The sequence below is a fragment of the Lissotriton vulgaris genome, unplaced genomic scaffold (genome assembly GCF_964263255.1).
Source record: "Lissotriton vulgaris unplaced genomic scaffold, aLisVul1.2 SCAFFOLD_1224, whole genome shotgun sequence".
Taxonomy (NCBI): Eukaryota; Metazoa; Chordata; class Amphibia; order Caudata; family Salamandridae; genus Lissotriton; species Lissotriton vulgaris.
Window position 1 is genome coordinate 164,299 of NW_028242734.1, and position 20,838 is coordinate 185,136.

The 20,838-nt window shown below is 42.7% G+C and overlaps 1 protein-coding gene across 1 annotated transcript in view; it reads left to right on the top strand.

Moving 5' to 3' along the window:
- Positions 1–20,838, top strand: part of LOC147668858 (unconventional myosin-XVIIIb-like) — a gene marked incomplete at its 3' end in the record, with an annotated part of 694,293 nt that overhangs the window by 157,020 nt on the left and 516,435 nt on the right. Inside the window, exon 8 of the mRNA XM_086948392.1 lies at positions 15,166–15,231. Within this exon, the coding sequence (XP_086804518.1) occupies positions 15,166–15,231 (66 nt within the window). The remainder of the gene's footprint in view (positions 1–15,165; positions 15,232–20,838) is intronic.

A 20,838-nucleotide genomic window follows, 5' to 3' on the forward strand; every position in this document is an offset into this window, starting at 1 on the left:
TCAGATGTATCCTTCAGCATACAATTGGAAACATGAGGGACTTTTGTACATCCCCAAACTATGGCCATATAGTATATTTTTTTTAAAGCAAGGCCACTCATCAAGCATTCACTCTTTTAATGCTCCTCACTTCTACTTCATAGATGCTACTCTCACCACGGCTCCCTCTGTACCTGGCACATCCCCTTTGATCTATGCCCCATGGCTCTCTACCCTGCCACAGAGATGATGCTCATACTGTGAGATTGCCTAGCAGCTGTTTGCCTGCTGCTGGGTTGATTCTACTGTTACACATGCTTGGTGTCTTTCTCCTGCTGAATGCATACATTGCCAAACCCAATCCGTGTAAACTGCAAACTACAATGTGAGATAGACTTGATGGCGTTAATCATGTACATCAAGTGGTGGTTTTAAATACTTGAATTAAACCTTTACATATTGGATAATTAGAATTGAATTCCCCCCATTAGACATATTTTTTTTTACAGTATAAGCACAGGGAGATCAGTGATTTGTCAAAAGTCACACATTTTCAACCCAGTGGGGAAGGCAGAACTAGTATACAAAGTTGCTAGCTCAGCTTCTAGACCATGCTTCCTTCTCCTTGGTACACAGTGGCCCTTCATTTCCTCAATAAAAAAGGAAGGACGACTGAGTCACTCTGGATGGGAATTGAGTTTGTGATCAAAACTTGTTACAGCTCACTGTGCTATCCTTCTCGTTGTGCGAAACAAAAAATATTTTAGTTTACTTTCAAGAAGCAGTTGAAGGACGTTTTGCTACTGCCTAAGTTTGGCCATAGCATTCATCCATATAATTTGTACTGCAGTTACAGTGTCAAGAACTCACTAATGGACCTCATGCACTGCAGAAGATAAAATGACATCACATATTGTACTTAATGCCTTGAGCATGCTCATGGATGGTTAGGAAGCCAGGCATAGAAGATCAGAATTTATGGATGACATTCATATTTATATACAAATTATTCCGTCACTCTCCAATGCATGTGTAGGACTGAAATGTAGATGAGTTACCAAAAGGCTTAAAAAGATTCAATAAAACCTATGGAGAAATGTCTGATAGACCGGTCCTAAAAGCCTACCAAGCAATGGTGCCCCCTCTATTCTTGTACGGAGCCGAAGTCATTTATTTAAGTGGTAAGACCTCCTGGGATAGAGAGGAGGGAAATATACTAAAAAGCTTATTCGCGCTGCCTAAATCATCTATGGTACAGGCGGCAAGACTTGAGCTGGGAATTTCCTCATTGGCGATAACTGCTTGTATAGCCCTTCTACGATGCTGGCAGTGATTGGGAGCAGAGGAGCTTTTCAAAATCTCCCAGTGGGCCAAAAAAGAAATTGCCACGAGCGAGCTACCCTGGGCAAAAGAGACCAGAGCATCAATAAGTAATGCGTATAGGGTGCTCGAACTGAAGGTTTGCCTGCTGCTAGACCACATAATAATAGGCAAGAAAGAACTAAGGCTCCAAGGGACTGATATGTCCCGTACTTATGATCGGGAGTACCTATTACAAAAAAGCTTGGTAGCCCACATGACATCGGCCTGGGAGCTTGACCAATATTTTCCCTATGTGGACCGGCGACCAAGCTATAGCTTAAGGAGGGAAGTCCTAAAAATGAGAATTGGAATAAACCCATGTTACGCTAATAATGGAGCTCGAAATCAAATGATAGGATGTAATGGTGATTGCACTTGCACTTTAGGTACTACTTGCAATATTATACATATTCGACTAGATTGTATGTGGTTTTTAGATATACGAAAGGAGTTTTTATGTCCGATTTTCAAAATGTATAATATTACGAACAGGATGTAAGCCGCTAATCTGTTGGTGGAAATGGGGAATCTAGATATAGCCTGTGCCCTGGGGAAATATATGAATAAAGTTAAGGTGTTCCTAAAATGCACAGAGTAAGAATTAATAATGCAAGTCCTCGACATTAAATAAGGGTGAAACAATTAGTGTCTACAGTATTAAGCGCCGCATGATTAAGCAGGTGTTGTATAGGCATCAATTAAGTGATTTTATTAATTTAACTGTTATAATACTCCGATTTTAAAAATGATAGTCAATTAAATGTATATTGAGAAGTAGTATGTTTTTTGATACCGCCGTGTTATGTATCTGATGTATTTTTAATCTTTTTCTTTATAGTAGGATAAGAGGTAAATTTTACTTTTATGGTTGTAACAAACCAAATAAAGTTTGTTTTGACTGACTGAGTAACCAAACTACATCTAATCTATCAAATAACGACATGGAAAGGCCAGATATTTGTATATCTCAGTTTGCAAATGTTTGCCCCTGTCTTTGTGAATAGATCCACATGATCACAATGATGAAACAATGACGGCCCAGATATGTTACTTATGACCTATGGGGCATGCTGCTGAGCTTATTGCCCATGGGCAATGATTAATAGGTATTTTAGCACAGAATGCTTTAAGTCACTGGTTGAACACTATGGGGCAGATTTACAATTACTGGTGCATCCCTGCATATCGGCAGGGATGCCCCAATAATTGTGCGCCGCAGCTCCGCCACCCTGGATGCGCCGCATTGTAAATGCGGCGCACCATGGGGCAAAAACAGCACAGATGCGTCACGCAACTGTGCCGTAAAAGCCGCGCATTACTGGAGTTGTGTTGCAAGCGCGATGCAGCTCCAGCAAAGCTCTGGGGGTCTCTATCTCCACAATGCTCCGTCAATCCTTACGCCTGCCCAGGCGCAGGGTTTTGACGCAGCATGAGCCCAAAAGTGACTGAGTGAAATCTTGTAGATGTCACTAAGCCACTTTTGGGAGGCGTTCCTGCGCCGGAACACCCCCCTCCCCTCCTCCCCCGCGATGGAACGCCTCCTTCTGGCGCAGGGCTTTACAACGTGACGCATCTGGGAGATGCGTCACGTTGTTAATACACCGCACCATGGTGCATCTTTTGCGCCGCCGCTGCATCACAAAAGTGACGTAATGGCAGCGTAAAAGAGGCGCAAAGGGCTTGTAAATCTGCCCATGTATCCTTAAGCATACAATGTGAGTAACAAGTCGTGTTTAACTCCTTTGAGCAAATTAATTCAGGTTAAAGTTTCAGGAAACAGAAAAGTCAACTAGACTCTTTGAATGATAATTTGATGAAACTGAAATGTTCAGTGGTGGCTCCTCCTTTAGGGCCGCGGAGTGTTGCCCCACTGCCAGGAAGCAGGAAAAGAAATGAAAAAATGAAATGATAGTAACGGAATGCTATTATCATTTTATTTTGTCTACCTGCTGCAGCAGCGTGTGTGAGAGTGCCATGTCACAGCGCTCAGGCCAATCACAACACTGCATTGCAGCATTGTGATTGGCTTAGGGGTGAGAGCCTGGCTACCTGCCTACTGTTCGGACATGGAGCCAGACACAGGCGAGAAGGAGAGAAAACACAAATGATTTTTTATTTAAATTTACTTTTGTGCTGGAAAGTTGCCCAAAAGAAACAGAAAGCAGTGCATTTCGATGCTCTGCATTTTTTTGCATCTGCAGCCGTTCCATGGGGTGTACATGGACGTTACCTTGCAACCACTCCTAGATTTTGATGCAAACCTCTGTGTACTACAAATAGTAGACAGGGTTTTGCACCAATAATAACATCTTTTTGAAATTGGTGTTAACTTGGAGAATATTTTTATGTCTCCAAACATTACCAAGTTTGCATGTGTGCTGCAGTGTCCAGCACACATCCACAGTAGGAAACGTTTGAAAGTTTATCTAGACATAGTATTTTGTACTGCAAGGGTATCCTTCCAGCACAAACACTAAGCTAGATATGGTGTAAAGACCTTTACACTACGGTGTAACGGTGTGTGCGTAATGCCAGGGCTGCCTGATTATTCATCAGCATTAGGGAGTAGGGCAGTGCCCAATCTTTGTAAATATGGTACTTTTCTGCTCTCTCCCTTTCAAACTAAGCAGTGCATCAACCTAGGGTTGTGTGAGCTTTTAGAGAATGTAACCCCAAGAGTTCCTGGATCTGATCCATGCGTACTAAGAAAAGCTGCTCTAATGTGGCTAAGTGAGTTAAGCATTCTATAATATGCATTCTGTCCACTGTGATGAATTGAGCTTCATTTTATTACTTACAGTGCTCGAAGCAGCAAAGTCTGCGATAGCAAGCACTCTATAAAAACATTATTTTATCATTTAATTGTATCAGCTTCTACAGGGTCTCTTCCATTTCAAGAGCATTTTAATTTCAGAATCTTTTTTATTTCATATATAGCCAATGTTCTGTCCATGACTAGTATACATCACCGAATCATAATTAAATTCTATCTTCAAATTTCTTTCATGCATACCTTAGGGAAGGCTGGTACAGTGCATTATGTCAACAGTATATACAACTGCGAGAATCCCCGTCACATGTGAATCTAAAACGCTACTGGAGACGACTTCTTAAACTTAGCATTCGGGCATGCCGGGAGTACATAGGGGAAGCATAATGTGGCCCCCAGATTGCTCTGCCTGATGCCGCCTGCTATGATCAAAGAGCAAGCTGCCCCCTAGAACACCTTTCCATTTCCAAATCAGTTACCACACCAAACCAGTTGTTGGTAACTAATTAATGAGAGTCGCGGGAAGTACTGATAAGAGCGATTGGGTGGTGAGACGGGGCGGTGGTGGGAGGGAAGTCGACATATGACGAGGGAAAATCAAATTTAAAAAAAGAAAATCACTTACCTTGTGTTTGGCAATGCAGCAAGCGCAAGGTAAGTAGTTTTCCTATATTTAATGTTATTTTTCCTCATGGTCGTCTATCGACTGAGCAGCAAAACAGTGAAATAATAATTTACTCCTTTTTTACGTCTTCGCTACAGACTGCTTTGCTCTTTGGTGACCAGATCAATTGTTCCAACTATATGTAGAGTGGGCTTTGGGTCAGGCTCTTGCTTATGATTTGAAAAAATTGTTGACTAGCTCACTTTTCTAATCTTGATTGAATGGCTTTCCACCCAATTATTGTGTTTGTCCACCCAGGAGCATTTTAGTCTCGCAGTGTTCTGATTAGTTAACTTGTATTCTACGACTGCTGGTTTTGCTTGCAACCAGGAAACTATTGTCTTCCTTTAAGCGCTTCATGAGAGTGTGTGGGTTTTTTGCCCTTTCCATATGAGCTACTTCCCCCCTCACTTTGCCCTCACCCCTTCACCTACCATTTTGCTTTCCCACATGTAGTCTGTTGATTCCTACGGCATTTCCAATCTCTCTCTTTTTAAATGCACACTCCCATTTCTCTCTGGACACTATCCCGTAATTTTCCTTGTTTGAAGCGTTTTTAACTTCACATTCTATCAGCCCATGCCCATTTTCACGTTTTTTACTCATTTCAAGATGGCCACCTGCAAGGGCATATGCTCACATGCAATGGGCACCAAGAAATGTCTCTGATTTTACCAAACTCATTCAAAAATAGCCTCACACATCCATCAAAACCTTTAAAAGCCATTGCTAAAGTAATACAAATGCATTCACAGCTGGTTTCAGTGGATGTGTGTGCATCTATCTCAGCTTTTTTACATAAAAAAAGCATTGGCAGGGCCAAGCGGTTTCACTGCTGAGAGCTACTAGCTTTGCTCTGTCTAGAACTGTATTCCAGATTCAAAATAATTTGTATTCCAGATTCAAAATAATTTGTAAACATTAGATATTTATTATACTTATTGCTCTAGTCCCTTCAGTTTTTCCAAGAATGGGAGGTTTTAATGTAATTTTGACTGAAAACGAAATCTCTTTGCTCTGATCGCTTTCTGGTAAACATCCAATATGCCACATATATAGTATCTTTGTCTTAGTGAAAGGATGTATAACATTGCCAAAATATTACATTAAAGAAGGCAGCGTATGCCTATGTCTCTAAGTAAACTATACCAATGCTACCTCTTTGGGTTTTGAAATATGTCCTGACTTTTTGACTTATTAGAATTTACTTCGTGAAGTAACTCTGGCATTTCACTGAGTGCATGACACCTGGAAAATGTGAATGGCCCCTTACTTCAGTGTAAGGGAAAATACCTTCCCTTTAAATACTGAACAGACAGAAACAATGTCGTTCTTGGAATCATACATAGATTCTGAGTTCCAGGAAGGCAAGCTCCTTCTGTTTTAGTCCATTTGCTAAAAAGAAAAGGTGAAATGCTTGCTGACACGTTAGATTCCACTGTATTTAATTTTTCATCACATCCTTCAAACAGAAGCCAGTGTCAGGCTCTCACTTTAGATGTCATGGCGCTGGAAGGCAGGGGATGTGCTCTCTGCCCCGCTTAACCGCAGCAACACTGCTTAGTGTCCACAGGGTGTGAGTAACAGATGCATTACTTCCTTAAAGGGACAGTTACTAATATCACAGGGTCACTACTTTGACATCTCATAGAGGGATATTGGGAACCCCATTGAATAATGAATTGGTCTGTGTCTTGCGGCACAAAGCGATGCATCCTCCCAGCATGTACTTTCAGAAAATGTACTTAGCTATCATTGGTCTGTTACATCAGTGTTGGTAGTGTTTATGATGCTTATTTTAAAAGTGAAATTCTTGGACTGCACCCGAAAGATGTGAGACCATTTTACTATACATGGTTCAGTGTGGCCATTATATGTTGCTGATGTTACTGTCATGGTAAGGCTGGGGAGAGGATGTTGCTTAACGGCTAGGGTGGTCGACCTCAAATCTGGGGAACGGGGTTTGAGTCTCTGCAAGGACACACAACATCTTGTGGTTTATTTATTTATATATTTATATACCGCAACTAATACCTGAAGGCATCTCGGCGCTTGACGGCCAACATCCTGCAGCCATGAGGCGAAGATTCCTGAATAATTAAAGTGAAAATAGAAATCTACTAATGTTATGCCTTAACCCCTTCCACGTGGGGCTAATTCCCCCGCGGTGCGGGGGGAGGGGGGCCGTGCGTGGCGCCGCGCTGCTCGTGACGAGCTCAGCTCGTCATGCTGCACAGTGAAGCTGTGCTCATGACGAGCTGAGCTCGTCATGACTCCCCCCACTCAATGGAACACCCCGCACAGGAGGGGACTTATCCCTGTGTGGGCGTTTCGCGGCTGTTATGACGATCTCAGCTCGTCATGAGCAGTGCTCCACTGTGCCTCATGACAAGCTGAGCTCGTCATAAGCACCGAAGGGGTTAAAGAGCCAGGTCTTTAGACCCTTCCTAAAAGAGAGCAGGTCAGGGGAGTTTTGAAGTGTGAGTGGCAACTGATTCCACAATCTGGTAGTGATATTTAAAAAGCTTCTACCACCCCAGTTCGACAGTTTTGCTTTGGGAACCTCCACCAGGATAAATGAGGAGGACCGCAGCATTCTGGTTGGTGTATACCAGTGAAAGTGGTCAATCAGATATGCAGGGTCCTGGTTGTCCAATGCCCTAAAGGCAATGCAAAGCTCCTTAAAGCGTATCTGTTTTTCCACTGGGAGCCAGTGTAAGGTATTAAGGGCTGCCTTTGCAGATGAGTATTTTGGCAATCTAAAAAGCAGACAGGCTGCCGAGTTCTGTATAACCGGCAGTTTAACCAGGAGGGCTTTGTTAATTCCAATCAGAAGGCTGTTACAATAGTTCAGCCTTGACCTGACCAGGGCCAAAACCATTTATTTCTGCAGGTCCGGTGGTATGAAAGGGAAGATTTTCCCTCAGGATCTTCAGAGAATAGCAGGCAGCTGAAGTGATTGCATTAACATGGTGGGAGAAGGACAGGGTGGTGTCAAAGATGACACCCAGGTTTTTTGCCTTGACGACTGGTGAGGGGAGAGGGCCTAGTTCCGAAGGCCACCAATTGGAAGATCAGCAAGAGGTTTTGGGCTTCTTGCACCTTTTGTGATCCTGGGGCTGAACATGAGGCTAGCTAACTAGCCTCCAAGTGACATATCACCATTTGTAACCAGGACCCAGGTGTGTATCAAGTTTTGTTTGGATTCCACTCTGCTGTCTAGGGTATAATGGGGTCCATTTTTATGCCCAGTGCCAGCCTGTGATGGGGACATCTTCTGGCCATTTCCTAATGAATGGGGTAAATATTCCCAGGGGTGCCCCTACCCACCTTTGCAGAACTTTCTGTGTGTTTTACTGTAAACTATCCCACAGTGCCCCTCCCTATCTAAAACCAATATGGAAGCACTTTATTTTAATAAAAAAAGGAGATTAGGCCTGGCAAATGATTTATTTTTAATATACTCGGAGCTAAGGGGGAAAGAAAGGGAGAGGCCACCTCCCAATCAGAACATTATAAACAAAACAGGGCCTCACCTTGTAGACACTTATTCCCATTAAATGTGACAAAAACCAGGGTTTTCAATATTTTTCTCAATTCCCATCCGTGTATGAACTTCAGCTACTCATACAGGTCACAGTGTCGCATTCATAAAAACCCATGTCTACTACCATCCATACTCTCCACCTTTCATCCAATGAAAAAATGTGGGAAGAGAGTGAGAGTACCTCACGGTAGAACCGCGAAAAGGGGTTACTGGCTAGCAATTACCAGTTTACCCACTTATCATCATCGGTAATTCCCTCTCTTTAGTGAACGAGAAAAAGAGAAAGAAGAAAAGAAAAGCAAGAAGAACCAGTGCTTGTTCTCCTTCTCGAAAACCACAAACAGTGATGATCACTTGTGTAATAGTAACCAAAGAAACACCAGTGAGAAAAAATAAGTGTAATTATCACCATTAAAATTGTAGGGCTTGCTGGCCACTCAACTTTTATTCTGGGCTGAAAGCCCTCCAAATTAAAAATGGTTCCTATCAAACCATATCTAATACTTCATTGCCATTGCCAACATGTTTCGTTGCTGTATTTTTGCGCAGCTTCATCGGGGCTAGCAGGGGTTCATCTTCTCAATCATTCACTTTTTGTTTATATTCAACACCTGTAGTTGTAGATAAAGACATGTACCAAAATTGAGCCAGTTGTAAAACCTCATCACATGCCTGCATCCCAGGCAAAGTGAATTACAAAATACTATAATGGCACTTAGAATATTTAGAGCATAATGGGCCATATTATCAAGATATATTAATCGCAGGAAACTGCCGCTAAAGCGGCAATACTGAGCTTGATAATATGCCCTTGTGAATTTCTATAGAAGCCCAGGTTAACACCAGAACCTGGGCTTCTATGGGAATTTACAAGGGCATATTATCAAGCCCATTATCGCCTCTTTAGCAGCAGTTTCCTGCCGATAAATGCGGCGATAATGTATCGCCTTTTCTTGATAATATGGCCCTATGTACCATGTGCGATTCTGGTCAATAAGTTGTAGCAGCCTCTTTCAACCGGTGCTGTGCTGAAATCAAATAACTCAGCCACAGGAGGCTCCTTTTCAGTACTTTATCCTTCATTCTCAAGAGCAGGGGCAGACATACTGCATACAAGCGATCAGACCAGAAATCAAGTCTCCAGCCCATTGACGGTTCACATTCCCCTTTTACAGCAGAACATTCCAAGCTATCCTGCTATCAGCATTCTACATTCATACTGCCACCACCTTTACTTGAGTAGGTATACTGTTAAGCCATTACATAAGTACACTAAACAAGAATTTACAATGCAATAGGTCTCGCAATGACATTGTTTTGAGCTATTGGTATCGAAAATGTTATTGTTTTTTTTTCCTTTCGTGAAGCATTAATCAAGTAATGGCAGTCGAAATGCCAATGTTTTTTACTCCTGTTGACCCCGCAAAGCATTTTCAATATTATATACAACGAAGCCATAGTTGTTGCTTATTTATCTTACGCAACTACCAGGCAGCCACATGATGTATTTGACGTACTTCAAACTGGAAAAGCGCCTAGCGCACACGTGACGTGTAAGGTGAGTAGAAGTCTCTTTGCTGCCGGAACCCCGTGGGCCCAAAGGTAGTCTTCCAATTAACAAATGGATGCGGTGTGAGGTTTGTCTTTTTTAGTATGTTAAAAGGCTGCGCAGAACTAAAAAAAATGGTGCGCTGGTGCCCAGCTCGTAGGCCACGTCCGGAGCGTGAAACATCCAACGTCCATGATGATGATAATACAAATAATAATTCACCCCATTAAAATTGGAGCGTGCCTTTACTTCTAGCCAGTGCTTAATTTGAGCTGCTGTTTGCAAACAGTTGTGTGTATGAAAGAGTGAATTGATGGAGTAGTAGCAGGACACAAGCCCCAAGGAACACAGTGGCGGGCTAATTATTATATGCAATCCACAAATGACGAGACAGGAAGTGACGTCACACGAAGAGGTGCCATGTCAAATAATCCATAATTAAGAGGTTATTGGCCTACTTTACAGAAACAACAATTTAACAATCACAAATAAATAATAGAAAATGTAAATTTTTGGTTTTACTTTTTTTCTTTATAAATCACTCTATTTTTTCCACAAATCAAAGGTGCAACTGAGGTTTTAAATGGGTGAAAGTGATAATATTTTTTAGACAGATATGTTGAGCTCGTAATTTTAATTTTTTAGAACTGCTTTAGCGACTAAACAAAATGTGCTATGCGCATTTTTAAAACATTAAATGTGTCGGAGGCTGGTGTTCTTAAAACGAACTGCAAAGCAAAAAAGTGATTTATATTTGTAGTTCGTTTGATTTTCACTGGTCTACAGCATGAACACTGTGCCCGGGTGAACTGAGGATAAAAATGCCCCTTACCCCTAAGGACTCACGCTTCCATCACAGCATCCTGCAGGGGAATGATGTTTAGTTCCTGAAACGTGGCGACAACATAGTGCTTTAATTAAAGTCAATTGTAACCAAGCAGAAAGTTCAGTTTCCAGGCACCTCACAGCGCCCAGAAGCCATTCTACTCACGGCGCAACACTTTTATCCTAATTTAAAATGCAACTTAAATCCAATGGTTTTAAAGCCTTTTTTAATACAAGAACAGGTAAGAGCCATTTTTGCATTTTCAAGGTGAGGGGAAAGTCATCTCTCCCGGGTTCCTGTCCCAGGGAGGGTAGGGTAGTCTGCGCACTGATTCCAGGAAGCTCCAAATTCTGGGAGGGGGTGGTGGGGAGATACAGATTCAAGAGAGGGTATGGTGTGGTGGTCGTCTCGTGGATTCCAGGGAAGGTGGTGGTCTCAGCACCGGTTCCAAGGTCTACAGGGTCTTCGCACTGATCCCAGGGAGGGGAGGATGGTCCCCGAGCCATCCGGGAAGAATGGAGTTAATCCAACGAGGCATGAGTGGTCACAGCATGGATTCCACGGACAGCAGGGTGGCCTCACCCAGAGGACCCTTAGTCCAGGACCTCTGAGCGCATAAGACCTCCTCGAGTCAGAGCTTGGGCTGCTCCTTCCAGGCTCGTATTGTGCGTGTGAGCGGCGCGGGTCACTTACACAGCGCCCCCCAAGCATCCACCCGTCCAGCAGCATGGCCCATCGGAGGGACCACAGAGCAGTCAGTGTGTGAGAGGGGAAGGATTCTGTGGCTCAGGGCTGCGCACCCAGTCCGGCTCCGGCTGCACATGCCCTCTACAGGGCGGCTCCAGCTGTGGTGGACTCAGGGAGGGCCTTGGCCCCTACCCGGGCTGAACACTGTCCCCTCCACAGCTCTGGGCTGCGGGAGGTGGGGGAGGGGCCATAGGATCTGACTGTACATTCTGTAAGTCTGTGTGTGAGCTCGCACTGCAGACATTCCATACCTTCCCTTGTCTCAACGCTGGCAAGGAAGGGAGCTAGCTGATATACAACTCAGAGGGTCAATGCGCCCACTCCAGAGATATGTGCGCAATGCACATTGGTCTATAGGATTACGTACAAGCTAACTTAAGTACGTGTATGCCTGAGGAAAAAACACAGAGCCCCAATACTGGCCTCCACAACAGGAAGCAGTGCCCCAGCGGTTGCCTCCTAGCAGGGTGCATTACTCCAGATGTGGCCTCCTATCAGGGTGCTTTGCTATAGATGTGCCCCCTTTGAACTGGACAGAATACCCATGCATCACCCCACAAGCTCACTTTCGTACAGAAAACCGGTTACAAACATATTCAGAGGCTTAGTTCCGCCTTTGCTTTTACTTTATGAATGAATGAAATCAGTATTTGTGAAGCGTGAATGATCTTGGCAGCAATCCTCTGACTTCACGGCTCGAGAGTGGGGTTGGAGTAGAGGGGGAAGGGAAACAGAGTGTGCCTTTCCTTGACACGCGAGGAGGGGGAAGTCCCGCTGCCCGGCTCGTGAAGACTTTTTTTATCAGCTTGCTAAATAAACAAGCGGATAAGAAAAGTCTCCACGACAGCCGCAAACCGGGCCATGGTGTCCGGAGGGGCCGTCCAAAAAACAGACAGGGAGGCAACCAAAAACCCTCTTTTCCAATGGTAAGCCAGCGTTTATCATAAAAACTGATGCTACCCAATGAAAAAGAGGGGCCGGGCTTAGAGTCCCTTCTACAAATCTTGTATTTACAAGATCTCTCGCAGAGGCAAAGCAGCGTTCTGCCCTGCCATGCCAACAAGACCTAAAAAATGGAACGAAAACGTGTTTTCAAAACTAAAAAAGCAAGAAATAAAGCTTGTTTAGACCCTGGCAGTTGCTCCTCAGTCAGCCATGGGGTGGAGATCATGACTTCTGCCAAGATGGAGGAAGACCATTCACCATGTTTAGAGCGCCTCGTTTGTCTAGCGGGGATCGGTATGGTGAAAGGAGTTTATGGCGGCGATACAATAGATGAGACCAGCCTGGTATACAAACGCACAAGAACCGAGAAAATTGATAGAGCCCTATAATTGAGGAGATACAGACCAGACCACCAGACCAACAATATTATTTTAGACAGTGTCTTCCTTCAATGGGCAAAATATAAGGTAAAGCAACTATTATGGAACAGCTTACCCAATGACTATAGAATACCATCAGTGAAAAATAAGACAGTAACGAATAATATACACGAGACTGAAAATAAGGATTCATAAGAACCTAATAAATAAACAGAATATTGTATCTATTCGAAACTGCGAGAACAAGATATCTGGAGTTGTCCATAAAATACAGTGTGTAGATACAATTGTGAAATATGTGGTGGAAGGACTCTTTTATTCTATTGTCCTGAAGAAGGTGGAAACAAACTGCTAATTCTACCGAAATGCGTCAACGCAAATACACAAGTTAAATTTGTAAACATGGCAATGGGCATAATGACAGAGTTTTTGTCTTGAGCTATGTTCCTAGTTATGCACAGATTAACGCAATAAGGGTGCATTTTTGTGGCCTGGTGTGGGTTCCTTCCATAACAGAAAGTCTACTGTAGTTTTTTGTTGAATCTGCTGCTATTACATGTATGTTTTTATTGTTTTATTACGTGTCTGTAACACAAAATATTGAGTTTTTAATGTGTATTGAATTTGATTCACTGTGATCTTTTGATCATTTTTAATATTGGATATGCTGTGCTAAAAAATACATTTTTATATATTTTTCACATAATTTTGACCTTTGGAGTTGTCCTATAAGTTGATGTGTGGATGTGAGGTATGATTGAGTTGATATAACTAAGAAATCCCAAGGGTAAATTCTTTTTCACTAAAACTGTTTTCGGGTGCTCCTTCCCTTCGGATCTAAAGGGCCCCACTCCTTGTTTTCGAGGAAAGCAGTCACCGCCACAGTGCCTCAACATTGAAGGTTTGCTGAGCGGTCGCCATGTTTAAAGCTTAAAGTTCCTTCTCTGCAAACTTTCTATTTTAGAGATAATAAAACACCAAGTAAAGAGTTTGTTTTCTCTGAACAATAAGTAAATGGCTACTCCCCCTACACAGGAAGAATTTTCCCCATGTATAGGGGGTCATCTAATATTTTCCCTGTCTGTTTCCAACATACCTCAAGTTGGGCACAGGCTCGTGAAATGATTGGCAGAAGTTCAGCCCTCAATAGGGTGAGACGACTGTCACTGTGACCCGGTGGTCCCCTGATAAGGACACAGCAGGTTCAGGGATTACTTTTGGTGGAACTAGTGGATGTGGTCCTCATCGCAATCCAGTGGTTCCACTGGAGCTAAACAGAGCAAGGAAACAGTGGGTTTCGTGAGGTAGGAGTATTACTGGGTTACAACACTCCTCCTGCTTCGAGAAACCACAATTTAGGTTCTATGATAGCAAACAAGGTTCTTGTATATCAACGATTACAAACAAAATAAAATCCTTTCAACTTATGATGTTGTCGATTATCTAACTTAACTAAAGGATTTTAAGTTCAGTCCCTCAAAGGAAAAGAAATAAATATATTTTTCCTGTAGATCCAAAAGGAAAGGAGTTGTGTTACTGTGTTCTTTTTTAATGATATTTTACCTAAAAAGTTAATGGGTAGGTGAAATCGAAAATTCAGCTAAATGCATTTTGCCATTACCGTCTTCTCCCAACAATGTTTTCTTAACCATGTACCAACCCACGCCTTTTGTTGGAGTTTTCATTGAAAAGCAATGCTTTGTGTTTTCTCAGCAAGACTATTAGAAAATTACAGAAAATTCCATAAGGAATAGGTTCTTAACTGTTTTTCGTGGTTAGTTGTTCTCATGTTATCCTTTTGTGCACTATACATGATGACGATCACATGGTGGATCAGCGGAGGTATAATCTTATTTAAGTAGTCCAATTAGAAATGTTACTACTTACATAAAAAATATTAGAACATTGGAATGTTGGGAGCTCCATTGAAAATAATGGAGTGCCCTGGGCTTATAATGGCTGGTATAAGCCCGGAGCTCCAACATTCCAATGTTTCTTTGTTCACAGTTCTGGCTGTGAACAAAGGCTTCAGGGAGCCTGAGGGGTTTCCAACCCCTCATGCTTCCTAAAGGCTATGTTTTTTGTTAGAGCATTCTGTCCTCTAGTGACAGAATGTTCTAATAGCCTTATAGCCCTTCGTAGATGGGCTATACCGCTATTAAAGTCCCTTGTTAAAGGCCCTTGCCTTCGGCTCGGGGCCTTTAACGCTGGAGAGGGCCTTTAATAGCCGGTATAGCCCTCTACGGCAGGCTATAAGGCTATAATAACACAAGCATATTGTGATCACTAATGCATCAGGGAGGTGCTTACATTTCACCAACATCTACTAGTAATATATGTAAAAAAAATACTTCCACCCTTTTCAGCTACTTAATATTTTGTTTTCCTGATTTCAGGCTATTGCAGAACTTTTCCAGTTACTTGACCTTGAAAAGAAAAGTGTTGTTGTTGGACGGAGTCAGGTATGTGTTTCAACGTTTATATTCTGTCCATTTTGTGTACCTGAACAAGTCAGTTTCTCTTGTGACATCATCACATTTTCAGTGATAGCGATTATTGGTATGAATAGTCACATATATACATTTGTTAATAAGGGTACTGTCATGAAATAGAATACTAAGAGGCATACCGTTATTCTACTCCCAAACATGGATAAGAATAAAGTTGGGCGATGGCTCCAGATTATAACGAAAGCTGTACACAAATAAAGGCTTAAAACAAGGATGCGTGTTGGTGCCGCACCTCCTTAATCTGTTTATGTCAGACCTGTCGAAACGACTTAACAAGATACATTCTCACCCACCGCAATAGGGAAAGCTATCATTATCGCATCTTTCCTATGAAGATGATGTGGTGCTAATGAGCCTAACTAGGGTTGGTCTCCAAAGGACACTTACTGAAATGATGTAATATATAACGGCTAACAAACTAGAAATCAATACATCAAAAAGTAAAACAAAGCTCATTAACAATCTTCCTAGCACCAAGCAGAACATCTGGCTTGAGGGTAAACCCACTGAAGGCAGTTACAAATACTTGGGGTTTTACATGACCAATAGATTAAATCATCAAGAGCAGAAAAACTATATGTGAAAGAGAACCAGTGCATTAGTTTTTTGCCTTTAGGACCCTGGCAAAAAAACTGTAGGGCACATCATATAAACCACTACTCACCGTGATAGCGGCACAAATGCTGCCAACAATATCTTTTGCCAGCATTGCCTTACACGACAAAGACTCTGCACTTTAGAACAAACTGCAAGTTACAACCTACAAAAAGTTCTTTCAGATTCCCCAGTCAGCATCACCAGCACTTGTGTGACTTCAATTTGGGCTTATAAATGGAACAATAGGGAGAATGTATACCACAATAAAGCTCTTGCATCGACTGAAACAAAATACAGCATGTTACCCACTCAATAAGGCCCTATAGACAAAACTTGAAAATTATTAAAAAAATTAACCCTGGGCACGAACTCCGCTCTACTGGTGGAGTTTGCAGAATTTTGCATACCCCGCGTTCCGCGGAGAATGCAAAGTTCTTGCAAAAAATCTGACTCCACTGCTGAGGGGAGTTTAGCTCCGGACCCTCCTGCCTCCCACCCCTACAATAAATATTTCCTAAATAAAATTTACATTTAAAGTAAAATAAAAGCACACTTACCTTATTATGACGTCCCAGGCTGCCCTCCTCCTCCTTGCCGTAATTCTTTACTTCAGACGTACGTCAAGGTAAATGAGTAAATGTAAATGTATTTGAGCTTGTAAAGCGCACTGCTACCCGTAGGTTTCCTGGCGCTGTATAACGCTGGGGAACCCGTCCTGGCTTTCCTTGTGAGATGGTCCCTATTGGGCACCCCCTAGGTGAAGCCAGGCATCCCCGGCGTTGATGGGGCCGTTTGTGGAGATTAAGCAAGCTATTGCCCAGAGTTGCTGAGTGGGACCCATGGTTAGAGTGGCACCGAAGGCGAGATTTATCGAGCCCGCTGACATTGGCTCAACACCCTGCCGCGTCGGGAATTGAACCCTGGTCCCGGCCCGACCTCTGCTTCTGGGTCTGCCGCCTCTAACCAGGTAGGACTGCACATGCCTGTAGTCTGCACCGTGGTCGCATTACTGAGTGTAACTGGCAGTTGAGGTTTGCATATTCCGCCTAGAAGCCACACACAATGCTAATCTTAGGTGTGCCTGGATGGGCCATCATGGGCAGGAAGGGAGGGGGATACTGGGCACAGCCCCATTTACACCCAAATAGCCTGTGTCCCACAAAGGATGCATACCCCCTATAGTTAGACTGGAGCTAGGACAGGGAAGGCAGGATGCCTGGGGACTGCAAACAGAAACCTCTTGAAGTTTCTCCCCCACTTCAAAGGCCCAACTGGGTATAAATACTAAACCTCAGACACCAACTCTTCAGTACACTTCTGGACCTGTGGATAATCTGCCAGGAAGAATGACCTCTGCTCTAAAGGAACTGCTGCCCTGTTGTGCTGATCTGCTACCTGCTGCCCCTGCCTGCTGTCCTCTTGATTGGGGAAGAACTGGATTTGCAACTTTTTCTTGAACTCTGGACCCCAGAGTGATTCAAAAGGCTAGTCTTCTGGCCTCCTGATCTGAGTGTCAGGTACATAAAAGGTTTCCCTACCAGCTCCTGGAACCAGCTGTAGTGAGTTCATGACCTCCAAGTGGTGCCCCTCAGGTCATGAACTCTTGGTGTGGCTCACAGGGTTTTAAAATGTAGTGTATGGGCTCTTCACAAACGGGCCAGTCCGCATTGAGACTGTTTGCTTGGACCAAAATTCAGCTATAGTCGGTCAGCCCATCTTTATCCCCAGAAAGCATCGATTGGCCATGAAGGACCATCAAGGTGAACCACTATCTTGCCTGTCCACGACGTTCAGTCTGCTCTTTATGCCACGCCGACCATTGCGTGTGACACTCTCCTTGCTCTCCTTGACCCTCTCCAATGCGAATGGGACCCTTAGCTCAAAACTTGAGAAGGCAGAACTTCAGTGGCAGGGGTGTGGGACTGTATCCGACCTGCCTTCCCTTACAATGGGCCTGAACTTCTGCTTTTACCCGGTACAGCGTGACCAGCAAGCTGCATTTGCCGCCTTATACTTTTCAGCACTATTTGTAAGTTTATTCTTTCAAAATTCCTAACTCCAGTTCTACTGATTGGATGATTGTTATTTTGGTCTTGTTTTATTTGTAAAATTAACCTCTATTTTCTAACCTGTTTTTCTGTGTGAAGTGTTGCACAAATACTTTTAATATTGCATCTAAGTTAAGCCTGACAGCTCTGTGCAAAGCTGCCAGTAGGTTGAACACAGATTAATCTGGGGTTTGCTTTTGCCTTACACTGACAAGGATTGTGGCCGCTGCCTGACCAAGGCTCACACCCCAGTCAACCAGTAACCCCATATCTTACAGTATATGTAGAGACTACATGGGAAGCGCACCATATTTTTATGTATTCTCAAAGGATGGTGCAAAGATTCTTTGGTGAACATAGTACACATGTTCCATGCTTTACTGGATGGTTCTTGGGCAAATAGGACTGGTGTTTCTAAGTTAGTTAGATCTTGAGTTTGTGGTCCTATTGATAGGTTTCAGAAACCTTCAAGGGCTAGAGCTTTTCTGTATATTGTTTGTTTGTCCATCAGTCTTTTAAAATACTTTTTCAGGCACGGGCAATAGTGAATCATCTCAAAGCATGGTTGAACATATACACACTGTTGTGGCCATCTATTGCAGGATAGCTAGGCCACTTAGAATGTATCTGTTTAGCAAATAAATGACTCCTCCCGACATCGTAATAAGCCCCTATGTTTAAGCCTACTAATCAAACAGCAATGTCACCTGTTCCCATTAGTAATATAGACATGAGTCCTCCCGACATTGTAATAAGCCCCTTTGTTTAAGCCTACTAATCAAACAGCAATGTCACCTGTTCCCATTAGTAATATATTCTAATCTCTCAATAATAAGGCATTTGTGCACCTAAGCCCAGCTGAGGTGCAGAAATTACTTAATATAATCCAGATGCATGAGGAAACCTATGAAGGCAAATATCTGGGCTTTTTCATCATACTCATGATGCACATTTTATGAATTTTAAATATGAAACCTTTTTGTCTCTTTGTCTTTGGTTAGGCCTGCTCTAACCACTCCAGGGGTTTCATGACCAACTTAAGGTTCACTGAGCTTAGTATCCAGAGAACCTCACTACCTGGAAATGTGTGAGACACGCCACATTTTGTGTGTGTTGGGTAGCAGTGGCACTAGCTGCTCAGATTTAGAACATGCTGATACTGTCTTCCCAGTCTCCTGGAAATGGTGTCTTGTGCATGCCCTCTCCCATATCCTTTGCCTCCTGAACAAGGAGCCAAGTGGTCAGGCTTGGATTACTGGGATAAGTACTTGGGACCGAACCTTCTCAAGAAGTCTCTGCACCCAAAAAGAGACTAAATCTGAATGTAGGTGTCTTCATTTGATCTAATCGACCATCCATAGCTAACTGTGTACATTCACAAGTCAGATCCCTTTTCATTTAAGTGAGACATGGTAGTCCCATTGACTTTGTGACTATATTCTGAATTTCCTATGCATCAGGTTCCCTAAGAACACCTGATAATGGTTGCTCGGTTTTCTTCAGTTGTTTTGTGGCTCATTAAATATTTTATTTGTTACATAGATTTGGCAATAGCCTTATATCCCTTAATATTTGACGACATTTACGTATGTGTTGAAATGTGCTTGTACCCTTTGAGGCTTCGTAGGTGTAAGTTTTGATTTAGAGGTGGGCAGTACTAGGAATCCCATGAAATAATAAAAACCTTACTCTCCCAGAGGTCACTTGTCTGATTTGGGTTCAGATGATTTCCTCATCACTGCTGCTGTCCAGGGACAAGTATTGAGAATGTCCTATCCCTGTAACTTTGCTCCTACCAACATATTTTTTCAATATTTTAACAAGTCCCAGCTCTGTGTCCTAGTGCTCTAAGTGGCTTAGTTTTGACATACTAGTCAAAAAGTGTAGCATGCACATTAACATACTTGCTTTGTTATCTTTTCATCTCACTTCATTACTGTCATAACCCATCACTAACTTTTTGTTTCAACCTGCTAGTATTATGAAAACACAATGCGTGTGGATGATACCTATTTTTTTATTCATAAGATTTAATGTAAATTGGATTATCATTTTAATTAAATTAGAAGGGAAAGTTGAAAAGAACAAGACACATTGATCAAACAACTCATGAAGCAACTCAGCCGAGCACCTCATTTATTTAAAGTTTGAGCCTTCAGTTGACTAATGCACTCTTTATATTTTTATATTTTTCATCAATTAAATGAAATTAAATCCATTTATCCTACCAGAGCCTTTTTCAATTACAGTCTGATTTAAAATGAAGGAATTATAATATCCTGTGACCACTTAGGGCTCCATTACCGAGGTATGTGGTTTTCTGTCAGAGAACTGGAAACGTCAGAGTGGGGTGGGGACGATAATACTCCTGATTGTGAGATTTTGGGGAATAACATGAGTTAATCACTGTTTCCACATTGCTTGTTGAATGTGTTTGTCCTGTTATCAACCTGCTGATCTTTATTTACTAAGCAAAACAAAAGGGGATGATGGACGGAGCGTTTGAGCAAATCAAACACTCACCCCCAGTCAACTGATCTGGGTTTAATCCATCATCATTCTTTAGCTCACTCCGCCACCCCAGTTCAGACATGGCCATTTGCAAATCAGTCTGACCCTGTGCCTCATGGGAACAGTCCAGCCCGAACTGCCAAGCCATGTCTTCTCGGACCGGAAACAAGCATCCTGGGACCGGTTTCGGATCTTTATTTACTGGCACAATCAGCCCTACTGGGGCACTCGCCATGAGACTCTTGCTGCAGCCTAAATGTTCCCAGAAATGTATGCCTTGCCTTTGTTTGCTTTGCAAGAAATTTAAAAGTAAGTCAGCATATGCACATAGCACGCCTTTAGAGGCCAATAATGAAGGAATTTTGCCTGAAAAACGACTATCCCACATACCCAAAATATCATT